Source organism: Haliotis rufescens, unplaced genomic scaffold (genome assembly GCF_023055435.1).
Source record: "Haliotis rufescens isolate VD_foot unplaced genomic scaffold, xgHalRufe1.0.p SCAF_141, whole genome shotgun sequence".
Classification (NCBI taxonomy): domain Eukaryota; kingdom Metazoa; phylum Mollusca; class Gastropoda; order Lepetellida; family Haliotidae; genus Haliotis; species Haliotis rufescens.
In genome coordinates, this window is record NW_025963826.1 from 69,848 (window position 1) to 96,163 (window position 26,316).

At 38.2% G+C, this 26,316-nt stretch overlaps 1 protein-coding gene and 1 long non-coding RNA gene across 2 annotated transcripts in view; one reads left to right on the forward strand and one right to left on the reverse strand.

The window, feature by feature from the left end:
- LOC124140794 overlaps positions 1 to 26,316 on the forward strand; it is a 35,928-nt gene that overhangs the window by 2,790 nt on the left and 6,822 nt on the right. The window contains exons 2-3 of the mRNA XM_048395777.1: positions 23,486 to 23,528; positions 25,101 to 26,201. Coding sequence (XP_048251734.1) covers positions 23,486 to 23,528; positions 25,101 to 26,201 — 1,144 coding nt within the window. The remainder of the gene's footprint in view (positions 1 to 23,485; positions 23,529 to 25,100; positions 26,202 to 26,316) is intronic.
- Positions 972 to 9,054, reverse strand: LOC125379628. Its single transcript, XR_007220962.1, has 3 exons — positions 8,542 to 9,054; positions 1,726 to 1,798; positions 972 to 1,212 (listed from the first exon to the last, which is right to left on the reverse strand). It is a non-coding gene; the product is annotated as an uncharacterized LOC125379628 (long non-coding RNA).

A 26,316-nucleotide genomic window follows, 5' to 3' on the forward strand; every position in this document is an offset into this window, starting at 1 on the left:
ACGTTCTACCCCGACGTCTGCAGACCCGTGCTCTTCCATCCCCTCGACGGAGGAGAAATGAAGCCATACCCTATGTTGACGACACCAATGCAGTCGTTGTTGACGATGATGTCGACACAAAATGACGCGGCAAACGGGACGTCTTGCTGGAAGACCTGTTTCTCTTAAACGGTTTCGTACCGTCTGGTCGGAGATTCTGCGCAGTCCGGGTATTTGGGATGCGGTTGAGGTAGCTGTGTCCTTTCACGTAGGAGGCGCAGTCGGATGTAGTGATCTTAGGCCGGGGTGGTTACTCTTCGTCGTCCCGACTTTGGCCGATCACGTGTTTACCAATGCTGTTAAAACCGACCCCATAGCCGTGTGATGGTGCTGGGCGCTACATTGAAAACCCTTGCTACAGCCTCTGGCGTTATTTCTTTGCACTTCTGTTAATTGTGGCATGCTGTTAAACTGTCACTGTTCGATTGAGGCCGATGTCAGGCAATCAAAAACCCTGCACTTTAATTCCGTTAGCTCCATGGCCCTTTTGTTAATGCACTGTGTGCGTTTTTCAGAATCGTACGTGTTTCCCGACTAATTTGCATGTACTGGTTGTGATCATTTTTATCCGGGTAATTTGTCACTATCACTATAACACGTCAAACCTCTTCATTTTGCACCTCTGTGGCTGCTAATTTCGCTTTTATGGTCGAAAATACCCGCATTGCGTTTTTGTTAAAGGGTATAATATGTTTCTTTACGTGTGGGTATTTCCATTGCCGCCTACCATCGCCGGCACAGACTCGCTTGCAGTACAAGGTCTAAGTGGGTATGGCGCGGTCCGCCGGGTGTCGGTTATCCGAAATGAGGGTATCCCCGTCAATAAGTGCACTGTAACTAGGTCACTGATAATGTGCTTTCCCGTCCTGTTTTAACGTCTTTCTGCACAATGTCCAGGTATCAAGGAGGGCCTGTTATTTGTAATGTCCTTGAGTGTGACCACCCAATCACGTTATTCGCCTCTTACGATAACCATAGTCACCTCTCACAGCAAGCATGGGTTGCTGAAGACCTATTCTAACCTGGTTCTTCACCTTTTATTATATCTTGTGCAGCCATACTTATCACATATTGATGCCTTGAACAGTCAAACATGTTGAATGTTGATACCTTGAACAAGTGAGCTTTGTTTAACGTCGCACTTAGCAACAGACCCAGCTATATGGCGACGACCTGTAAATAATGGAGACGATCCAGTGATTGATATTGTGAACAACTAACCATTGCCGTCAGAGAACGATGACATGCCATCATCCAAGTCACCCAGCCTGACCACCCGGTCCAATTGGTAGCCTCTCACAGCCAGCATGGGTTGTTGGGGACAAATTTTAACCCGGAAATCTCAACGGGGTTAAATATGAATCATATGTATGTTCAATGTTAATACTTTGAACAACTATATACATGCAATCTTTCTGTCAAGTGGCTTTGCGAGCGAATGGCATCGGAGAAACATTAGAACTATACACTTTGTCTGCAGTTTTATAGTGTAAATCTACAGTTAATGACTGCCCTAAGTATATACCGACAGTTTCTTAGTTTGTAAGAAATCCTTTATTTTAACCACTGAACAAAAAGGGAAAACAGGTACCATGGTGTGAAGGGTAATTATCTTTGATTTATTAAAATGGTCTATTTAAATATGGAACAATGCCTACGAATGAAAGACGAAGACAATCAACTCACATTATAAGTGAGTGTTCACTCGGTTGTTTCTTGTTTTACGACACCCAGCAATATTCCAGCCATATGACGCGGCCTGTAACAGACAATCCAGTACTTGATAGTGTGAGCAACGACCCATGCCGCCGGGTACGGTGACACGCAATCAACCAAGTAACTAAGTCTAAACTGGTTACTCTTCAGTCCTCACTCTGTGAAATGATAAACCATATATGAGGCTTTAGCATGGCTTGAACAGTGACAATTAAAATGGGATAAATCAGATATAATCAGATAATTAATCACATACATAAAACATTTTTAATGAATATCGTTCAACTTCAATCTTTACTACTTTTTTATTCTTTTAGTGAAATAAAAAAAAAATCTTGAGTATACAGTGCGCACTTCCTCTCCAAAAAGATAGCTGTTTAGGGGGGATGCACATTATACACGCCATTGTGAGTTTTGATGTTTTTTCCCAACCTAAAGACAACAACCATGTCAACAAATCCGTACTGAAGTACGCAAGTTTATCATGTAATTACTCTGGTTATAAAAAGTGGTCAATGTATATCTGGACTTATGTTTGTAATATATTTTATTAGTTTTATTCAAAATTTCATTCAATATTGATTTCATTTATTTCGGCGAAATTGTTCGAAAAGTGATCGGAAGATCGAGCCAACTCATCGTTATTTACAGCAACCACGGCGGGATTATCACTATTGACGCCTTGAAACAAACTTCGGTTACCATAGAATGGATACATCAGCTGTACCAAAGTGCTACACTTATGGTTCTCATTATTTTAAAAATACATAGTAAAGCTGCCACTAAAATAACACAACATTAGAACATATTATTCCTGATAAAATAATAATGTTCTTTTTACAATAATTCCTATTATTACATCCAAAAATAATAAGTTTTATTTTGAGGTATTTTGTCACCAAATCACTTGTAGACAATGCACAGAACAGGAAATATAATTAATAACACAAATCATCATGTCTAGTGATGTTTTAACCCAAATTTCATTGTTTTATTGACCACGTTTGTTATCACCTGTTCGTTTACCTGAATTCGAGGAAGGGATACGATGTAGCTCTGTTTTTGTTAATAATACCTACTCCAAATTACTGAATCTAATAGAGGGGGTGCGCATTGATTAGGCTTGGGTGCGCACTTACTCAAGACGATACGGTAACAAACACATGAAGGTATAACTGTGATTTCAACAGAAGCACTTCTTTAAAAATATAATTTAATACATATCCCCTCCATGGTTTTATAAAGATAATTAAAACTATTTGAATACAAAATAATCACACAAATCTAAGAAGCGTGCGTGGTAGGTGACAAGTTTGGTACCAAAACCTTACATGAGGATGTTTATCGTTGCCATGTACAACATTCGTGTCTTTCCGACAAAGCGTAACGGAGGTGATTTGAATGGCATACTTCCAAATGGCACGAGTGGAAACTGCTACCTTGTCCGTCGACAAACCAGTCGGTATAGAAAACAAGCATCCGCAGGCTACACCTAACCTATGTTAATGTCGTTAAAACATGTGACGATTCTTACCTGTGTTTTTGATCATGTCATTCCTCAAACTTGAGGGCTGTAATTCTTGGGTAGGCTACAAGTTAGCTACCGATATTAATGTCATTAAATATGTGACGATTATTACCTGTGTTTACGATTATGTCAATTCCTCCAATTTAAAAGCTATTATCTTTTCCTTTTTGAGAGAGCAGGGTAGAAATTCTAAACTATTTGGCTATTCTATTTGATGCTTAATTTGTTGAATGGTTTAAGAAATCATAATTAAAGCAAATATATGAAACAATATACACTGGTTACCTTTAACTGTGAGCCAGTGCTTGAGAATGTAATAATTGTGAAGAAAATGTTGTCTTTAGAGGCGTATACACTATTATTGATGAAAATGTTAGAGACCTCGCTGTATTTGTTCAAAGTGAAAATGCTAGTGCAAAACTTGTCCACCAAAACAGCATTGATTTACGGCATGATATATGTAAAGCTAGTTGCGGGACTTGTTTGAGTTCACAGTGACATTGTCATTATAACATCGAGTAACGAGGACGGATCAAAGATCGCGTGAGTTTAACCACTTTCGGTCACGTGTAGGTCTGACAAAACGTAAATTGCTTGCCGTTTGGGAGGCTACGTTTCACCGGGAGACTGTACCCAGAGGTTGTAAGGTCTCACTGATTTCACTGAGACGAGGCGAGTGCAAAATGCGTGTTACACAATTGTAGAGCCAACGGTTTGCTCTATATAAAACGTCACTTGTTGGGCACACAAAGGATTTTAAATGGACAGCATTAAGACATGTCTCAAAAGTTCCCTCACTGAATCCTTCTCAACGTTTCACTTCACATTTACACCCTTTATACCATACTCCTTCTAAGTTATTGTTAAGTTACACACGCAGTGCGCCAATAGTGTCTGTGTCTTAGTTAATTCCTTACATATAAAACATAAAGCATTTTCGATATTGTGCGTTAGTCCTTAAAAAACTGCTATATTAAAACGTTTTTCAGACAGCTATGACGACCATACATTCTTATGGGATGTGTTAAGTGTATGGAAAATGAACCCTACTAAAATACAGACCTATAGAGGGATTACAATCATTATGTTGAATCCTATGTGGACGCGAGACATCTGACACTAGTTGATTATCAGGATTCGCCTGAACAGAAGAATTAATGCCTTTGTTATAAAAAGTGAAAGATCAGCTAGGAAAGTCGCATGTGTCGAAGTGGCGCAAAATAATTATGAATTATGTAAAGTGCGAAAATAGATCAATCACAAATAGTTGACTTATATGTTTATTAGTGATACGACATTGTTATAGAATTAAAGTCGAGGCGTATCTAATTAACGAACCCATATAAACATTTCCTAATCTTCATATCCCACGCTCTCATATAGATGGTAGTTATACGTTATAACAGTTTCACGACAACTCGCCGCAACAAGATTACAAGTCGAAACGAAACCAATCTGACAAACTAGTCCTGGTTTGAAGGCCATCAGCTGTGCTGTGATGTTATTGAAAAGGTAAACGCCCTTTCGCTGACGTGGTTGATTTATGTCATCGTATCCCAAATGCGTGGATCGATGCTCACGATGTCAATCACTTTATTGTCTGGTCCAGACTCAAATATTTTAAGACGCCGTCCTAAAGCTGGAATGTTGTTGAGCGGCGTTAAACAACAAAGAAACAAACTAATAGAAAGTGATTTTTTTTTTTTTTTAAACATGCTTTTGGTGTTGTCGGAATCGTTCAATCGATTTTTTGTGGGTGGAAGAAGGTAATGGTTTTGTCGCTTATATTTCTAGACATAACATGGAATAGTTAATTTATATAAATTCACGTTAGTCCAAGGGTGTGTTGTTAACGTCAACGGAATCTGCTTCGATAGTCGTGTTTCAAATGCTAGGTTTCACCTTGTGAGAGCATGTTTATCTTCAACGCATATATAACATGCGAGTTTGCTTACTGTGTTCTCGATGCGCATGATGTTAATCACTGGATTGTCTGGTTCGATTATTTACAGACCGCCGTCATATAGCAGGAATATTGCGGAGTGCGGCGTTAAACGGTAAACAAACAAATAAACAAACAAACAAAGATGATTGTGTTCCATCATTTGCGTGTGTAGAAATGTACTATATTAGATATACCTGATAAACAAGGAACATGTTCAATATTTGTCATGTTGAGTCTGTTACCAATTTAATTATGTATGGTTCTTTTGTGTGCATGAGTCAATACCGCTAAAGTAATCTGGCAGCATTTTGCCATGCTTATTACATGGCGTATGGAGTATGGCTCACATTTAACAGAGTATGAATCGGAACATATGTTAGGATTGGCGAAAAGCAAACAAAGGAATTCGCTTAAAAGTTTAACTTAAGCTTCATTTATATCTATGATGAGATATCGATCAATAATAGTCAAATAGCCAATTTCCTGCCACTACATTTACCCACTTAAACAAGATATAATAGCTCCTCGCAAGAAGCAATAACGAACCATAGATGTCTGGCTGCGGTCTTTGAAGAATGACCTCCTGAACAGTCTTCAACAGGTTGCAGATTAATAAACGTAGCTGTGAATTAATATTTAACTTCTTGATATTTCAGTACAACTCAGTCTGCACGAAAGAAGCATATCATTTTTTACTACAATGCATGACATATCTCATTTGTTTTCAGTACAAAAGGGGCTTGATTATGTTTTTTGGAAAAAAATCCCAATCGCAAACACATGCTTCCTAAGGGTTATTTAGAAAAAAGCTGAAAACAGTCATGTGAATGTATCAAAAATTAGCTCACCTACTATTTTATAATTGATGTTTCTTAGGTCATTGTATTTTGAAATTTTCTGAAATTGCATTTCCTAGCTCTATAAACATCATCTCCTAAGCAACCGCTTGAACTGCAAAGCTGAAACTTCACTGGCGATACTTGCTCCCGCAAATGATGATACCTCAATATGTTGAAGGAAAGGCTACTCGGCCATTTGGTAGTAGTGTGGTATTTGTTCAGTTTGTTGGACCCCAATATCATTCACTATAAATTACAGGCCTCCGTCATATAACTTGACTATTTATTGGTGGGTGCAGCGTTAAGCAAACTTAAACTCACCAGGCGACTACGTGCAGGAATGCTGATCAACGCTTGCACTGATAAGCGCTGTACTATCCGAGGGGACGACGCGACCATACCTACATATAATTGATGCAACATACACACATGACATTAATGAACAATCACCAAACAAAAAAGTGCACCATAAATAAGTAATTCGGAGTAAATCGCTTGACAACCAGAAAGTGGCGCAGTGTGTAAGCGTCGCTGATCTTGGTAACATGTAAAAGAGCAATCGTTAAACGAAGTAAGATTTGAAACGTATCAAATACTTCTAGCTATCGTGATACAAATTTCCATCTGTGAGCATAGTGTTTATATTTATAGGAATGTTCTATATATAAGTAAATACCACTTTATAATGTCACTGATCGTCGTATTTAAAGCAGACACGTTGGTTAAAGTAGACCTCTTCTCCCTATACTCTCAACAGTCACACAGGTGTTCGGTCCGACTTGGCCCGGGCTGTCAAAATCAACTTTAAACTCACATATGTATCATCAAATGGGTTCAGGTCTATTCACTAGCATAATATCTACCTAAATACCACTTTATAGTGTCTCAGATCACTGTACTTAAAGAAACCAAGGTGCTCAAAGTCAAGCATTTTTACTGTATTTTCTTTAGAAAATCTATGTCAGAAGGGTTCGGTCCGACTTGGCCCGGGCGATCAAAATCAACTTAAACCTCACAGATGTATCATCAAATGGATTCACATCTTTAGATTAGTATTATATCTACCTAAATACCACTTTATTATGTCACGGTACATCGTATTTAAAGAAAACAAGGGGCTCAAAGTGAAGCATTTTTACTGTATTTTCTTAAGAAAATCTCTGTCAGAAGTGTTCGGTCCGACTTGGCCCGGGCTGTCAAAATCAACTTAAACCTCACAGATCTATCTTTAAATGTGTTTACACCTATAGACTAGTGTTCTATCTACCTAAATACCACTTTATAGTGTCTCAGAACGCTGTGCTTAAAGAAAACAAGGGGCTCAAAGTGAAGCCCTTTTCCCTCTACATTCTCAACATAGTCTCTATCAGAAGTGTTTTGCTTGTGTTGGGTCCGACTTGGCCCGGGCGGTCAAAATCAACTTTAAACACACAGATGTATCTTCAAATGGATTCACATCTTTAGATTAGTATTATATCTACCTAAATACCACTTTATTATGTCCCGGTACATCGTATTTAAAGAAAACTAAGGTGCTCAAAGTCAAGCATTTTTACTGTATTTTCTTAAGAAATTCTATGTCAGAAGTGTTCGGTCCGACTTGGCCCGGACGGTCAAAATCAACTTAAACCTCACATATGTATCATCAAATGGATTCACATCTTTAGATTAGTATTATATCTACCTAAATACCACTTTATTATGTCACGGTACATCGTATTTAAAAAAAACAAGGTACTCAAAGTGAAGCATTTTTACTGTATTTTCTTAAGAAAATCTCTGTCGGAAGTGTTCGGTCCGACTTGGCCCGGTCTGTCAAAATCAACTTAAACCTCACAGATCTATCTTTAAATGTGTTTACACCTATAGACTAGTGTTCTATCTACCTATATACCACTTTATAGTGTCTCAGAACGCTGTCCTTTAAGAAAACAAGGGGCTCAAAGTGAAGCCCTTTTCCCTCTACATTCTCAACATAGTCTCTATCGGAAGTGTTTGTCTTGTGTTGGGTCCGACTTGGCCCGGGTGGTCAAAATCAACTTAAAACACACAGATGTATCTTCAAATGGATTCACATCTTTAGATTAGTATTATATCTACCTAAATACCACTTTATTATGTCACGGTACATCGTATTTAAAGAAAACAAGGTGCTCAAAGTGAAGCATTTTTACTGTATTTTCTTAAGAAATTTTATGTCAGAAGTGTTCGCGTATTTTTGTGCTTAAGTCACTTGGACATTGTTTAGCTTCATAAACTGTTCATAAGAAACATGTCAGACAGCTTTGACATCATTGATGACTTAGTCTTATGAGATGTGTAAACTTTAGGGGAAATGAGCTCAAGTAAATACAGAAACAGAGGGTCTAAAATTGCCACAGTGTTAGGCCCGAAAGTCTATTTCGGATTTAAATTGTGATTAAGGAAGTAGAGGGTAGAGAGAGAACAAGAAAACAAATCTTAACAAAACATACCTGCAAAACAAGTGCTAGTTCGTTCGTATCCGTAATCCGTCACAAACTGTGATGAACGCATAGTGTGTTCGATGAAGGAAATACAGCCCTTCGGATCTTTGTTTGCTGAATACACCTTGACCTATAATTTATAAGATATTGAAGCTACAAGGCCGCCCATAGTTTCGAGGAAATGTCCTGGCTACACTTCAAGGTTTCGTGCTCAACAAATATATATGAATGTATATGATGTCTCATCTTGATGTACTTTAATAATGCAATTCGACAAAGAACATGTACACATGCCTCGACAGCATTTTTGGCAGTCAAGTACAAGTACAGGTAAACATGGCTATTAATGCGCATGTGTGTCAGGTTGCCCTTACCTCGCCGTCACATCTGTACACAAAGCAAGTGCATAGTCTAAACTAGGCTACATTTGCATTTCTTTAGCCGTTTACAGATGCCTCGACAACATTTTTCACACATGAATGACTTCAACCTTGGCTCTCAACAAGTACAGGTAAACATTAATGCTCATGTGTGTCAGGTTGCCCCAACCTCGCCGTCGTATCTGTACACAAAACAAGTGCATAATTTAAAATAGGCTACATATGCATTTATTCAGCCGTTTCAATAATGCAGTGCGCTGTCACAGCATGCTGCGTAGGTCTGTACAGCACAATGTATGTTATTAGTAATTGGTCGATCCTTCATAAATCATATTTTTGCCATTCATTTCACACATGCCTCGGTAGAATTGAGGTAGGGGAAGGACTTCTGGTCAGATAACAAGGTATTCAGATATCCAGAAACTCGTTTATCCGGACAACATTTTAGAAAAAGCAATTGTCCGGATAAGCGAGGTTCGACTGTATAGCGCGTGATACATGACAAAACAGATGGGTTAGAACCTGATTCGCACTTGCTGAAGGGATGCCAATGGACCCTGATCATAATACATTGGTTGCTTATTATTATTATTATTAAACATATTGTATTGTCCAAAAAGACAAAGGGATTGGGCAAAAGTTCAGCACTTATTCCCACCTTCTCCCTATATACAGTTATACATAATATTGCATAATGAAAATTAACAATTTACAGTTGAAGCATGAATGAATGGTTTTGAAATAGCATGTCGCAGAAATAACTCCTGTTGGACCCTTAGACTTGCAAGAATACTTTAATCATTGGCCGAAACATGCACCATTTGTTTTTCTTGCTTTGTCAGACAAAACCCATACTGTTGAATTTCTCAAAAGCTTTAAAAGGGTTAAAGCTATTTTTGGAAGTATAAATGGGTTGATTGGTGACTACCACAGAAGTAGCAAAGGGAGTTATGTCCGATGAAATTCTCTGTTTTGACTTGTGCTAATCGGGTTTAACAACTAACTTGCCTTTGCGTGTGTTTGTTCCACCGGTGGTGCAGGATACGCTCACCTCTATGCAAACACCTGTTATCCTCACTGTTTGATAGTAGTTTATACACGTAAGTATGTATAAGTTGTATGTCATCTTAATATATCACTTGTGTTATCCCTCTTTTGGGGTGTACTACAAACATAAATCAAAGTTTCTTTTGAGCTATCATGAATATCATAAAATACTTAGCAAGTCTATGCTTATCATTCCCTCTACTCCTACCAAAGGCTCTAATTGTGGCTAATTGTTACATATTCTTCACGAATACTGTAAATCATGAAACGTGTAACCAAATTAATGCGAGTTAAGACCGCTAGACTAACATCTAGTTTCTGAAATGAACATATTTTACAAAAATAAAAACAATTGTTTGATTATATTGATAAAATATATAACTGCAGTAATCTAGTCTTGCCAAATATGATTGACTTGCATCGGCTGTATTGGATATATTTGTTTCAGGAACTGTATGACAGGCCTAAAATGCGTCACGAAAGTAATGTGATTAACTTCGCTTTTGACCTGTAAAAGCTAACCAGCAAACGAAAACACGGCCTTGTTTACAATGAACGCATGTCTAAACAAACATCCTTTTTTATATAATTAAGTAGAAGTATCACGATGGACAGTGCATACAACTGTTTGGCAAACAATATCAAGCAATATTTTAGATTCAGAATCAACATACCATGACAAAACCGAAACATATATATTAAATTGTATATATTCATATTTGCCGCTCTTCACGATAAATTTATTTTACCGTCACTGTTTAAAACTACTCTGAACTACTTGTATGTATAGATCATCTTATTTGTAAACAGTAGGCGGACGTATTATATATCTAACAGTTACAAAAGTCTGCTGAAATCTTCTATTTCTTTATTATGTAAAATGCTGTCAACATGAATAAATGCCAACACTCCAAATAAAGTTGTCATAATGAACATAGTTTTAAAGTATATTTGTCACATGCAATAATACTGTCCGGTATTATTAGTAATATTTTCAATATTAATCACATATTGTGAGAATCCAGTAAAAAGGAACTGAGTAAAGCAGGGGTAAAATCTATCCATATATACAAAATTGTATATTTTTGGATATACCATATATACAAAATTGTATATTTTTTGATAAACCATATATACAAATTGTATATTTTGTATATATTGGAATTTTCCCTTGTGATACTTTCACTGGCCACTGACAAAGATTAGCAGTATTAGAATAAGAAAATAAATTAAATCCAGTATGACGTGATGATGTGTAAGCATACAGAAAACTAAGAGAGCCCAACTTACTTCAGTTTCTGTACCGTACTTGCACTTACCTCCTTTTGCATCCTGCGTATCATTCAACCTGTCGGATCGACTTGTCCCGGGTGGTTAATAATCTTAAACATCACGACTGTAAAACAAAGTTGCTTACTTACTTACTTACTTACTTTGGAAATTTAACGTGTGCTTTCCGACTGATGCGTATTTCGCACACGGGCCCGGCCAGCCCAATTAATGTGTTTCCGAAAGGTGCGAAAGTGGTGTGTGCAACCCAAGAGGGGGCTTTAGGGGTTGCTTATATAAAAAAAGTTGCTAGATATATAGAGAACTTTATTTTATGGCGTCTTTAACCATCACGACAATAATACTGAGTGGTCCAAGTCAGGTTCAGGAGAAGTGTGTTTTCACAGAACGAGTTGCTCGGAGATGCAGCACGTAATCTCGCGGTATGGCAGATTACATCTGTCTCAGATAATCCTGTTTTCCTAAACACACTCATAGATAATAGAAGCATTAAGCAGGGTTGAGGGAGAGGTTTATCCTGAAATGCAAAGTGTCTCACCTTACCTTCTCCAAGTGTTACCCTGTGAGTATGATCCTTGAAAAAAACCACGACGGATTACGTAAAAGCAAGGAATTTTCCGACCAGACACATACCATGAAAAAAGGGCTTCACTTTAAAGAGTATACTTCACTCCAACACATTTGGTGAAATTTTCTTGAGAAGATACAGTGAAAGTGCTCGACTTTAACAGACAAGTTTTCTTTGAGTTATCGTGCAACATTATTAAGTGTTATATAGGTAGATATAATACTAGTCATGTTGAGAATGTAGAGGAAAAAGGGCTTCACATTGAACTCATGGTTTTCTTTAAATCCGATAAACTGTGACATTATAAAGTGGTACATAGGTAGATATAACACTAACCTATAGATGTAAACACATTTTAAGATAGATCTGTGTGTTTAAAGTTGATTTTGACAGCCTGGGCCAAGTCGGACCCAACACTTCTGACATAGATTTTCTTAAGAAAATACAGTAGAAATACTTCACTTTGAGCCCCTTGTTATCTTTAAATACAATGTACCGTGACATTATAAAGTGGTATATAGGTAGATATAACACCAATCTATAGATGTAAAAACATTTGAAGATACATCTGGTGTGTTTAAAGTTGATTTTGACCGCCCGGGCCAAGTCGGACCCAACACAAGACAAACACTTCTGATAGAGACTATGTTGAGAATGTAAAGGGAAAAATGGCTTCATTTTGAACCCTTGTTTTCTTTAAATGCGATAAACTGTTACATTATAAAGTGGTATATAGGTAGATATAACACTAATCCTAAGATGTAAACACATTTGAAGATACGTCTGTGTGTTTAAAATTGATTCTGACCGCCCGGGCCAAGTCGGACCCAACACAAGCAAAACACTTCTGATAGAGACTATTTTGAGTATGTAGAGGGAAAAGGGCTTCACTTTGAGCACCTTGTTTTCTTTAATAACAGCAATCTGAGACACTATAAAGTTGTATTTAGGTGGATATAACATAATCTATAGCTGTGAATCCATTTGATGATACATCTGTGAGGTTTCAGTTGATTTGACAGCCCGGGCCAAGTCGGACCGAACACTTCTGACATAGATTTTCTTGAGAAAATACAGTAAAAATACTTCACTTTGAGCCCCTTGGTTTCTTTAAATACGATGTACCGTGACATTATAAAGTTGTATATAGGTAGATATAACACTAATCTATAGATGTAAACACATTTGAAGATACATATGTGTGTTTAAAATTGATTTTGATCGCCCGGGCCAAGTCGGACCCAACACAAGCAAAACACTTCTGATAGAGACTATGTTGAGAATGTAGAGGGAAAAGGGCTTCACTTTGAGCACCTTGTTTTCTTTAATTACAGCGATCTGAGACACTATAAAGTGGTATATAGGTGGATATAATACTAATCTATAGATTTGAATCCATTTCATGATACATCTGTGAGGTTTAAGATGATTTTGACAGACCGGGCCAAGTCGGACCGAACACTTCTGACAGATTTTCTTAAGAAAATACAGTAAAAATGCTTCACTTTGAGCACCTTGTTTTCTTTAAATACGATGTACCGTGACATTATAAAGTGGTATATAGGTAGCCATAACACTAATTTGTAGATGTAAACACATTTGAAGATACGTCTGTGTGTTTAAAGTTGGTTTTGATCGCCCGGGCCAAGTCGGACCCAACACAAGCCAAACACTTCTGATAGAGAGAATGTAGAGGGAAAAGGGCTTGACTTTTGAACACCGTGTTTGCTACTGCAATATGAGACACTAAAGTGTTATAAAGGTAGATATGATATTATAATTAGTCTATAGATGTAAAGTATGTGCGCTTTGACAGTTATTAACACGTGTCGTGTCAGTCCTATGACATTCGCGAATATCCACTTGCAGAAAACATCCTATGTTGGTTTAACATGAATTAGTAAAGGTTAATTTGGTATGCCAAACACGTTAATTAATGAAAGAAGATTAGTCAAAACACTGTCATTTCGAATTGCTGCCCAGGACATCACACCCCTGCACGCTTAGGTGGGTGAGAAACCTTCTCATCAAAGTAAAGACACAGTCAAGACACTGACTTTTCGGTATGAACTCTCGGTATGTAGCTATAATTATCAGTTTATTACATTGTTGAAGATACATTTTGATTCAAACTCAATTAAATGAGCAAAACTATCCGTTTCTGGACATTTGAGATCTGCCTAGATATGCACGTTTCGTTTTTTTATTCTGCAATCCATTTTTAGTATTACCCTCTGGCCCGGCCCGGCCCGACTTTTCTTGGCCCGACTTTTAGGCAATCCTGTATGTTCTGTTATTTTTGCGTTCTCTACCGTTGGAAACAAGCTTCAATTGCATGTCGCATTGTCGTGTTTTGCTACAAAGGGTTTTTTACACAAAAGGCGAAAATACGACACTGTCATGGGTGTGATGTATATTTTCACAGTCTTGCAATTTCAATTTTTCAAATCATTTTCTCGCATTCTCGCGTTGTCGTGTTTTTAGAGGAGGTCAGCGCACATTTGAATTACATATAGTCAAGGCGCATGCACGCTTTATTTCTCCCAAAGACATATTTCTCTTTCTTGATCTTCTTTTTCCAAGTAGAATTCTAGTTTGCAGTGAAAAATATAACATGACAGATTTAGGACAACCATAGTCCGAATGAACATTTAATCTAATTAGCCTGTAGCCATAACATGTAGAAGAAAATTATTTTATTTAGTCGTCAAACTTTGCATTTACAGTGTATAAAATAATGATCGTGAAATAGGACAAACAAGCAAAGTCAGCCTCATAAGTCTTACGAGACACAAATGAACATAAAACATTAAAATAATGTATACTGAACTACAAAGCTTCCTGTGACATTGAATAAGATTTAATGCAAAGTTAATTTTTTTTACCAAATCTGAAACAATTTCGGTTTGCAACAGATAAAAGACTCCTGTAAGTGTTCAAATGGTTTAATTTGCCATTCTGACTTCAGAAAACGCGTGTTTTTATAAAAAAAATAATGAACATTCCAAAATGTCAATTTACAAATCAATAGCATGTGTGTACACCTCTGGTTGCGATGCAAGCAACACATCTTCGTCTCATGGAATGGACAGGGCGTCGCACAAAGTCCTGTGGGATATCTGTCCAGATCTGCTGGAGCATGTTTCGAAGTACCTGGAGTGTCTGTGGAACACGTGGTTAACGTCGAAGGCGCCGATCCATCTCATCCCAGATGTGCTCGATTGGTGAGAGATCAGGTGAGCGAGCCGGCCAGGGGATGACATTCACGTTGTTTTTTTAAAGGGAATCCTGAACAAGTCGAGCGATATGAGGCCGGGCGTTGTCATGTTGAAAGGTAATGCCTGGGCCATGACGACACAAAAACGGTAGAACAACAGGGTCGATGATCACGTCGCAGTAGCGCTGTCCATTGAGATTTCCCTCTACCACTATCAAACGGGTCCTCTGTCTTGCTGTAATCCCACCCCATACCATAACGCTGCCGCCCCCGAACCGATCTTCTTCCATGACACAAGGATTGACGTAACGTTCACCTCGACGTCGGTAGACTCAAATCCGTCCATCGTTGTGGCTGAGGTGAAAACGATACTCGTCAGTGAATAGAACTTGTCCCGACTGCATGGCCGTTCAGCGTAGACCCTGTCTGCACGACTGTAGACGAGCTTTACGGTGGTTTCCTGTCAAAATGGGACGTCTGGCGTGTCTTCTGGCGACAATCCCTGCACATCTAAGGCGGCGACGTACGGTTTGTGAAGATATTCGTCGAAGGCCAGTCACTGTTGCTGGCTGGAATCAATTCCGTTTGTGTGTTGTTTGAATCCAGTTGTCTTGTCGATTATTGGTTACGCGTGGCCTGCCACTCCGAGGATGCTCTCTGACTGATCGTCTGTTGTCAATGTTGCTATAAACACCAAATGGAGTTTCTGTGGACGTTAAATTGTCTTGCAACATCACGTTGACTCGATCCTACTTCAAGCATACCAATGGCTCGCAGACGCTCATTTTCGGACAGGCGTGGCATTTCGTAATGTTGAATAATTGCGTAATTGTGTTGTTTTTCTGAGTGGTTGTTGTCAGCACAATGCTAAATAGTGCACATGGAATCCCGTTAACTCACATGTTTTTATACCCATTCTTGGGTTGTGAAATACATGGGGCTTGCATAAAAGTCAACTTTTTTGCATGGAATGCATGCTTTTCTGTAGCAGTTGCGTTTTTGTGACTTGATTCCATACATGTACTACACTATTGAAAACCAAAATTACTTGTTTGAAAAGACACTAAAATATTGGTGTCACAGGAACTTTTGTTGTTGAGTATATATTCCGTAAAAAAGTGTGTGTAAGTACATATAGCGGGATCATACATCGGTACACGCCAACTAAATGGGTTCGACTGCACATGGTTCAATGCTTATCTGTTTAACTGGTCCATATTTCAACACAAATATTTGCTATTAAAAAACTCCACAGAAGCTGCACAATTGCTACAACAACAAAACACGCGACACAGATATAAATATAACAGTTTTGTACAGGATATGCATTGATTAGTTTGAAGGAAAAACAAGTATCTAAATAGTAATTTTGTAGGATTAATAATACACATTTCCGACATTTTTCTGGTCGTATTATTCTTTGGGAGAGAGAAGTAGAGACTGGTATCTGATGGGTGCAAACATGTGTCGAGGCGCTGTCTCATATGGCGTAATATGTTAGCTCTGAAGAACACCACGTCAGGCATCCTTGGGCTTGATAGTTTGTCATTTCAGACCGTGAAATAGTTTGTCCCACAGTCCCTGAACAATATTATTTTCCTTTCATCAAAACCCTTCCTGTAATGCTATATGTAACTATATATTAATCAAGCGTAGATTTTCCATAGGTACAGGCTTATATTACAATATCAATCGGACTTCTATTCAGTTTAATTGTAGTTGCTTGTTTCAGAGATTAACCTTTTATCTTACCGTGAAGCATAACTATCCTAATGCATGTTTATAATTGTATTGTGAGTCTATATTTCATCAGACAGAATCTTATACTTTTTATCACAGTCAGGGAGTCTATGTAAGTCTAGCGGCTTGCTAAACATCTTCAACAACAGTTTCAACATCTTCTCGAATTTCTTTCTCGACACTGGATCCTTTCATATCCTTTTGAGCAAGACATATTTACATATTACTTCCCATAAAATAGCACTTTTTGTACCAAGAGGGTATACTTTATTAATTGTAACAACTAACTGCATGTACTGATCAGGATTTGTTTTAAAATATGATTAAATTTGATTGAATATATCGTCTGCCATACCGGAATGTAAACGATAATGGCGATATTGTTGGCCCCGATAAAAGTGAACGATCTTGTGAAGATTGACGGGTTGGAAGAGTAGTGAACATAACACAGCCATTGAAGAGTTTCAACGTCTTTGTGGTGAAAACTGACATTGGTATGGTGGCCGAGAGGCGACATCGCTTTCTCTCTTTATCGCTGATAAAGGGCTGATGTGGGTTTTATTCATTTAAAAGAGAGCTGAGATTTTTCTAGTCGCATTTCAAATTATACATATGGACGGAATGTTGAAATTGTATCACTATCTACTTAAATATAATTTAACAGTACAGACATACGTGTTTTTATAACAATCCACGTATTTCTGCGTAAAAAAGAATTTGATTGATTTATGGCCCTATTTAGCTATTGGATCCCCCGCCCCCAGGCGCAGTTATCAAAACAAATAGCAAATAACACCGCTCAATAGTGCTGAGTAGTACGTACTTCCTAAAAAACAATAGCGTTTTCCTAAAAACAACGCTTATATCAATATTTATTCTGTTTGCGGAGTAGATGTCATCAAAGAGGAAGTCATCGCCCAAGCAATGGTAATACTACCGGATGTCCATCATTTAATTTCTAGTTTTTGGATGACATATTGTTCTCAGTAACCGTAATGTGGAAATAGATAGTTGATTGTTTTTATATTCAAGTTGGTATTTCCGCTATTCAAAGTGTTCAGTAAGGCCGTCTTATCAACAGTTATTTCTGAGACATAAATTCAAAGTATAATTACCGTATTCGACGTAATAAGCGCCTCGCTCGATAAAACGACCACGGCGATATTTGCTAATATTGGCTAGTGAACAATCCCAATTAGCACCCCTTCCGATTGGTTAATGTACACAAGACTTATTTATTCACGTATAATGCGCACTCGTTATATGAACACTTAATTTTTACGTCGAATGCGGTAATTAAGTCTACGCTATTTGTTTTTGCATTTATAATTAACTATAACGTTAATTTCAAGATTACCAGTACATACTATTCAAAAGAAGTTAAAGAACACCAGGTTTGATTCATATGACTATGGTTAGTCATCAGAGGAAGCGATAGAGTGAGAAAGCGATAGAGCGATAAAGCGAGAAAGCGATAGAGCAATAGAGCGAGAAAGCGATATTTCCCATAATGCCGTACATTAAAACGGTTTTAGCTTATATTTAGTGATCCATTCCTGTAATTCTCACCGCTATTTTTGCCTCTTATAATTAGATTTTTTACGATTTTTGCTCGTAAAGCATGTATATTTTCGTGTAGTGTAATAAATATGCAAGAGTCACAGAATACAGATAGTCACTGTTCATATTTTCATTTTGTTAATAGTATCCCCCCCCCCCCCCCATTCCTCCATCAATCTTAAAACTGATAAAGAGGAGATCATATATTGACAAATAATTGTCAGTTTTATTAGCCAGTTTGTATTGTTTGCAACGTCCAAAGAATTATTTTTTTCGGTCATTAGATTTGGAATTGAAGCCGAATATGTGCTCGTCCGATTTCGGGAGCTAAATTATGTTCATTAAGTTGCATGTACATTATGCAAACAAAAATTATACATGTACACAGTAATGTTTCCCTTACAAAATAAAGATAAATTAGATATATGTCTCTACCTTAAGTCACATATATGACTTTCGAGAGCGTCATTAACCCGTAACCCCATTCCTTGTACAACCGAAATGAAATGCGTTGTAAATATTTTTTAAAAACAACTCGTTTCTTATAATGACTTTCGATTAAACTGTCTTCGGGAATTAAATTTAATGCTAAAGTGCTTGTGAAATAAAGTTTAACTTTCCCGCCAGGAGAGACTAGATATCCAATTATAGTATAGGCTCAGGCAGGAATATACATATTTATGTAGCAATTCTCTATCCATTTAAACTGTATGGTTAACAATTGTGCGTTCTGATGTGAGTTATGTATAGTTATCTACTACCTTTTTACAGAGACAATGAGTCGGACACACACACACACACACACACACACACACACACACACACACACACACACACACACACACACACACACATACATAATTTTGACAAAACTATACTTAAGATATACATAACATATTATAATGATAGCTGATTTAATATATGTTATAGATTATCATAGTAATGCATTTCTTATTGTTATCAACCTTAACTATGTGGCCACACTAATCATGTCTCCCCATGTGTAGTTTACACAAGTACACATATCAACTTTGGAAACGCCACAGCGATGGGGGCAGTGGGGTAGCCTAGTGGTTAAAGCGTTTGATCGTCAAGCCGAAGACCCAGTTCGATTCCCAACATGGACACAATGTGTGAAGCCCATTTATGGTGTTCCCCATGATATTACTGGATTATTGTTAAAAGCGACGTGAAACTATTCTCACTCACTCACTCACAGCAGTGTTTATCAAATTACTATATGCAAGTACATATATTTGCACAAGACAAGAAACACTATTCAAGTTAAACATACATCAAATGTCAAAAAGAACATTTACAGACAACATTATGACACACTGTAACATCATATACTACCGAAAAGTAGTTATAGAACACCCACAATTTTAAGATTGTATTTTTGCAAAACAATCAGCCATGGCTAATTAACCATAGTCTTCTTAACTTCTTTTGAAAAGTATATATTTAGATTTTAACCTGATTTATTTAGAGCATATTGCCATGATCTGCCAAGCGCTTTCGGCGTGATAGTCACATACATTTTACGCAAAAATTGGTGGATTGTTTTAAAATCACCTACCTCTCTACAGTTCAGTTATGTTTAATAGTGAGAAAAGTTCAACATTACCTCCCAATTGCAGCAGATATCACACGCGGCCCCTATAGTGGTCAAGAGGGGATATTGCTTAACCACGAGAAAGTGATAGAGCGATAAAGCGAGAAAGCAATAAAGCGAGAAAGCGATAGAGCGATAAAGCGAGAAAGCGATGTCCCCTCTCGGCCAACATACATGGGTGAGCGACAAGTCCCTCGTTCTAGTCTATGCGTTATTCCTGAAACCATGACTTCAATGTGTGCTACGCCCTAATATTTTGGTCGAAATCAATCATTTTGGGATAATTTGATGGATAATGATGTCTTGGATGGCCCGAATTACACCTCTCATGTTCCAAAACAAGCAGAAGGATTTGTTGATGTACAAATTTCTGGCAGAAAATGAAAAGCAAACACTCAAAAAACTGAATGAGGTAACGCCCAATTGAAGTTATCCCTCCCACTGAGTTTAATACGATCATGTGCAAGTTTTTCATTAGCGTTAGGAAACAGGATGGTTTCGAGAACGAGCCAAGCTCATTCATTGGTTTAAGGGCCAGTTTAGTTCGTCTTTTAAAACGAAAAGATCACTTTTCGATTCAATTAATTTTTCCAAAATGAGGGTTGTCTTCGAGTCAAAAACATGGTCACTGAAAAATCAGGAAAGGGTAACATATCTTACAAATTTGAAGCTATTTCCAACAGTGAAATAAAACATCCAGCTTGGCACTAACACACCTAAATCAATAATGAATACTCTGTGGTGGAACAATACAATTTTTGTTCGGTCTACAGTCGAATACTCCAGACAGAAGAATGACTGGGGGGGGGGGGGGGGGGGGGGGGGGGGGGGCAGTTCAAACGAGATTCTGATTATCATGAGTACATCGAGTATGTTGAACGGCAATCCAATACCAGAGCCGGAGACGAACCCACGGGTGTTCGGGCTGTGACACCCGGGGCCTGGGCCCAACACAACGACCCCTCATGTTGTCCAGTCAACTTGTATTAGGTGTCCCGGGACTTAAGACCCAGCAATCTTTCGGGGAGGGAAGATCTATTCTAGCTCGCAACAAACACAAGAGGGTGTCCCAAATCTGGCAAATACTGGGTCAAAAGTCAGCCAGTTGGCAAAAACAAACTAATGAAAAACATGGCTTCCAAAGCCAACCTTTCATCCGACACACGCATTAGTAATCACAACGCTTGGAAACACATGATACAATCACTGTCCAGTAAGGGCGTTAAAGCCAACCAAACTATGGGATTGTCTAGGCACAAAAATATACATTCTATAAACACGTATTCACGAATCACTGAAGATTATCATTGTTGTATCTCCAACATTTTTCCAATACCAGTACAGGCAGTGACCCTGTCAAACCACTTTCGGATTCCGCTAGGCCCATGTCAAACAGTGGCATCCCAAAGGTTGAAAGATCTTCCAGTTCACATGGTGTTCCTGTATCCGTTATTAATTGTTATTTCGTCAGATTCGCAACACGCAACTACTGATATAATCCACTGACAAGACTCGGCGATGTGTTTAAGGATTTGTTTGGGGGCAGTTTGAGCGAACTCAGCAGGCTTCCGGATGTAAGGAGTTACCTCCCCTGGACACTTGTACCATGTGTTCCAGTGGGTTTTTTGGATGAAAAGTTTGCGTGCCCTTGCATGACCACCTGGTGTAATCTCTGTTTGATTGTGGTCTGAAACGTGCAGTCGACTCTGCTTTTTACAGGGATATCTTGTGAATATGGGAACGGTTTTGCCGCTTTTGTAAACAGATAAACATAATTATCTCTTGGGTGTCCACCATTTCTGGTAGATACTATGAGAGAGCCGGGAGGCAATGATGAGACGATTTGAACTTCATAAAATCACGAAAAACGGCACGAACCTACAAGGGAAAATTCCAATATATACAAAAAATACAATTTTGTATATTTGGTATTTCCAAAATATACAATTTTGTATAGTTGGTATATCCAAATATATACAATTTTGTATATATGGATAGATTTTACCACTGCTTCATTGAATTTCTTCATACCGTAAATAGATATTCTTGGGCTTTGAACCATGGATTTACTGGAAAAGTCCTATGTCGGACGTTTACAAATTACATACATTCGCATACCTTGATATTATGATAATTAAACAAATGTTGAGATATAGGCCCAAAGCTTCAGCACTAAGGTCTCAGACTGGATGCTGAGACACATGTTAAAGTTTATCGCTGACGGATAGTTTGTACCTTTGCAAGTATCATTGCATACGTGACTAAATCATATATATAACTCATGATTGAAAGATGGAGTAAAATAATGTTAATATTATATGATTTGCAAACATGTTCTTACATTTGTAATGGAAAAGTGATTGTTGAAGTAAATGAAATGAACCCATTACCGTAAAGAGACGGAAAAAAATATGAGATACATGTACATCATAGTAAAAGTCTAAATGTAAATGTCGTCTGTTTGGTGAGCTGATATTGGACATAGAGTGTTTCGGGCCCAATCATACGATTGGGAAATTATCCACTGATAAGCAATGATGGAGGACATTTAATTAACATGCTATTGCTGTGCAGTGTGTTTATTCAACTAAGCTAAACAGAGATCAACTTTTTGCTGATAGTCTTGCCACGTCTACTGTTGTCACTGACGGTGACACTAAACTAACAACCTTTCTTATTCCGTTTGTACATGTATGTGTCGTAAACATATGAAGAGAAAAAGATGAAGTGGCTGAAGTGACACCACGTTACCAACAAGCAGTCAGTTAAAAAAATTAAGGTCGTGTTTGTTCATTCTCCAACAACAAAACACGCATGAAAATGCATCTGCGTTTAAAACAGACACCATGACGAATGGTACCTTGGCACTCAAAGAACGAATCACAATCTTGATCGTTTGAGAACTTTCATGAGGTAACAGTTTCTGGGAGGCTGGCTATATCTATCTGTATAAGGGTGAGACGAAGGTGACCTGAATCTTATCTACTTTCACTATTTCAGGTCTCAAGAACCCTGGAGCATTCCATATATTCGACAATGACCTAATTCTAGACATTAACAAATACACTGACATTTATTTTTGGGCTGGTTCCTTATTCTTACTGCCTTTTTGTTCCTTGTATAGCCAACCGAAATTTTATTGTAAACCGCAAACTGTGGCTTTAAGAACAATTTTTAAATAATTCATTGATCTTGTGTGATCATTCACTGATTTCACAATACAGGTCTGTACGAACTGACATCTACTATGGAATTGTAGTATATACTCTAAATATTTAGTGTTCTGGGAGTACCTGAGAATTGTTTGAAATCAGAAATTTGTTCCCGAATAGGTTTGAAAGAAAATCATTTGTCAAATGAATAACTTGTTCACTGGAATGATGGGAAAAATAATGTGCGGATAAACAATTGTATCTCTTGAAGCGCTGAAAAGTATTCTGTCTGAAACATAAGTTCCGGCTCCATTCCCCGAAGTAGGAAATAGGCAGTCCGTTAGATATATAAAACTGAAATTTAATAAGCATTTGTGTTCTCAGATGGCTGTAGCGTCAAAAACAAGAGGAGGATTACATTTCCAAGGTAAAGTAGTATATTGCTCGTAGATAATGGACAATCACGTACACAAAATGTACACATGTTCAAAAGGTGAAAGTGAATTTGTTTGTTTGTTGTTTAACACCACACTCAGCAATATTCGGGCTATATGAAAAAGGTATTTTCCCGAGACAATAAAAGTCCAAATTCCAACCTTGCCGAACTTGGCTGGTAATTTGGCTGGACTAACGAGTCCTTGCATAGTCCAATGAAAATCGAGCAAGGAAATCGAAATCCGGTTTGTTAACTGTCAATTGCAGGATTTGCAAAACATGTGCACCGCCAACTCGTTGTCAACAGATATTGTTTACATCATTTCACGTTTTTAATCAAGGTGCTCACGTGATTTGATGTTCTTTTATTACAATATAGATCTCGATTATCGATGAGATCGCTTGATTGACATGTATCAACCAAGTCAGCGAGCCTGACCACCCTATCACGTTAGCCGCCTCTTACGACAAGCATAGTCACTACTTACGAGCAGCATGGGTTAGCTGAAGAGCTATTCTACCAGGGATCTTCACGTCCTCGAGGTTAAAGCGTGCGCTCGTCACGCCGAAGACCCGGGTTCGATTCCCGACATGCCTTAAGCCAATTTCTGGTGCCCACCGCCGTGATATTGCTTGAATATTGCTAAAACCGGCGTAAAACCATACTCACTCACTGAAACAGAGGTTAAATTAGGTTTTAACGTCGCGTCCAAGATTATTGTACTGGTATAGCGACGTTCATTCGTGTGTGTGTGTGTGTGTCTGCATGCACTAGTCCAGACTGGTGCCGATTTATAGTGCCAGCTCACGGAGAAACCATGCCGCAGTTCAACATGCATACCCCACTCAGACAAAGTGTACTGACTTCGAGCCGACCAGTCTTTGTCCTAGCCCCTTGATGCCGAACGCCAGACAGGGTAACAACAGGCACTATCTTTTAACTTTATTTGGTATGAAGCGGTCGGGGATCTTTTAACTTTATTTGGTATGACGCGGTCGGGGATCGAACCCCAACCTTTCCTATCTCCGGGCGGGCGGTCTAAACCACAAGACCACAGAGGCGGTCCGTTCAATAGGTATGATAATGTGTATAAGGTATATGTTTTCATTTCGCATTCAACACCTTTGGTACCCAAGTTTCGACTTAAACCTCAGCACACTATTGCCTACGTTAACAGGTGACTAAATTTGTTCCGGGGGCAAGTGTATATTATTCCATTGCATGTCATGAAAATTCTTTCTGACTCTTTACATGTCTGACCCAGACGTGATCAGTTGCATAGTTGGAACATTGCTGCAATGACCCATGAAAAATATTTTACTCCTGAAGAAACCCATAGCTATTCCAGATAGTACAGCCAGAAATTTGTTTACTGTTGTTTAAGTTAGACAAGAGGAATTTATTGTGGTCTTAGTGCCTTTTATGCCATTATGAACTATGAATAGTACTATGTAGTGAATACAGAAAAAAGGATGTGGTTTAACGCTGAACGTATCCAAAATACTTAACCTTTCACGACCACATAATTAAACATTATGTCATTATTACGTTTCCCCATCACAGGTAACGAACAATGTGACCAATGTGAACGGCTTCGACGAAGAATTCATGCGGGGGAACCTGTCATAGCTGGAAGATGCCTTCCTCAAACATGCATGTTCAAATTACACTGGGATGTAAGTTTCATTAATCCCCCAACAGAAAGGTCAGGCAGAAATGTCAGAAAAGCCAAACGTCTTAACATGTGTGAGACTCTTGCGAAGTACGTAACAGCCTTGATGAATTCACATGGAGGTTCAATACTAATTCACCTTGCTGGCTTATCAGATGATGATTTCTACCATGGCTTTTTGGATGAAATGGTTTCTGAAAAGTTACATTCATTGCTACAAAGAGGCAAGTTATATTCCAATGCATTTAAGATTGTTTCACTTGGAGAATTGGAATATATATACAGAGAATATGTTCTCTTTTGTGTAAATGGTAGCTTGCAATTTGTAACACAAGCACTAAACACATGTGTAGCCTTAGATGATAGGATCCTAGAGGCCCCCACTGAGGTTGTGTCAGACATCTTGATGTCAAAACCCCAAGCTAGGAAAATGACTCCAAAGATACGTGGAACACGCTTCTTCAAAGAAACTCAAGAAGTACAATTCAAACGGTTCAAACCACCATCTTTTTTGGAGGAAGACCTGAAGAATAATCCAGAGAAGGTCGCACTGTACATTTGGGAGGAACTTGGGCTTCGTGAATACTTGACAGCCTTTGCAAAACTTCCTGAAGGAGGGTCATATTTTCTCGGAGTAGGAGAAAAGGAGATGATATTTCAACGATACAAGACTAAGAAAATTGAATTTGAAGGCATTCCTGAGGGTTTTGTGGACGAACGGGTCATGCGTCTATTAAAGAAATTCTTTAGCAGCAGGACACTCTTTTGCGACTTTCATGGGGAGTTTGGTAGCCCGCAATGCTCCAACTTCATCACCCATGTTCACCACAATGAGCTTCGTAAAACTGTCTTGGAATGTTCCATTGCTCAAATGAGTGGTTTATTGTTTTATGTCAACTCTGGACCTGTGTCGTACCAAGTACAAAATGGAAAACTCAGACAAGTTATGCAAAGGGAGTGGTTTGATGCAATCACCAGGAAACACCTAAAAGGTAATATCGTTCATTCATTTTTCTTATAATGATTATTTCCAAATTTGATGTCCATACTCCCCATAATAATTAATGGTACTGTGTTCATAAAACTACTAAAAGCACATTGACACAT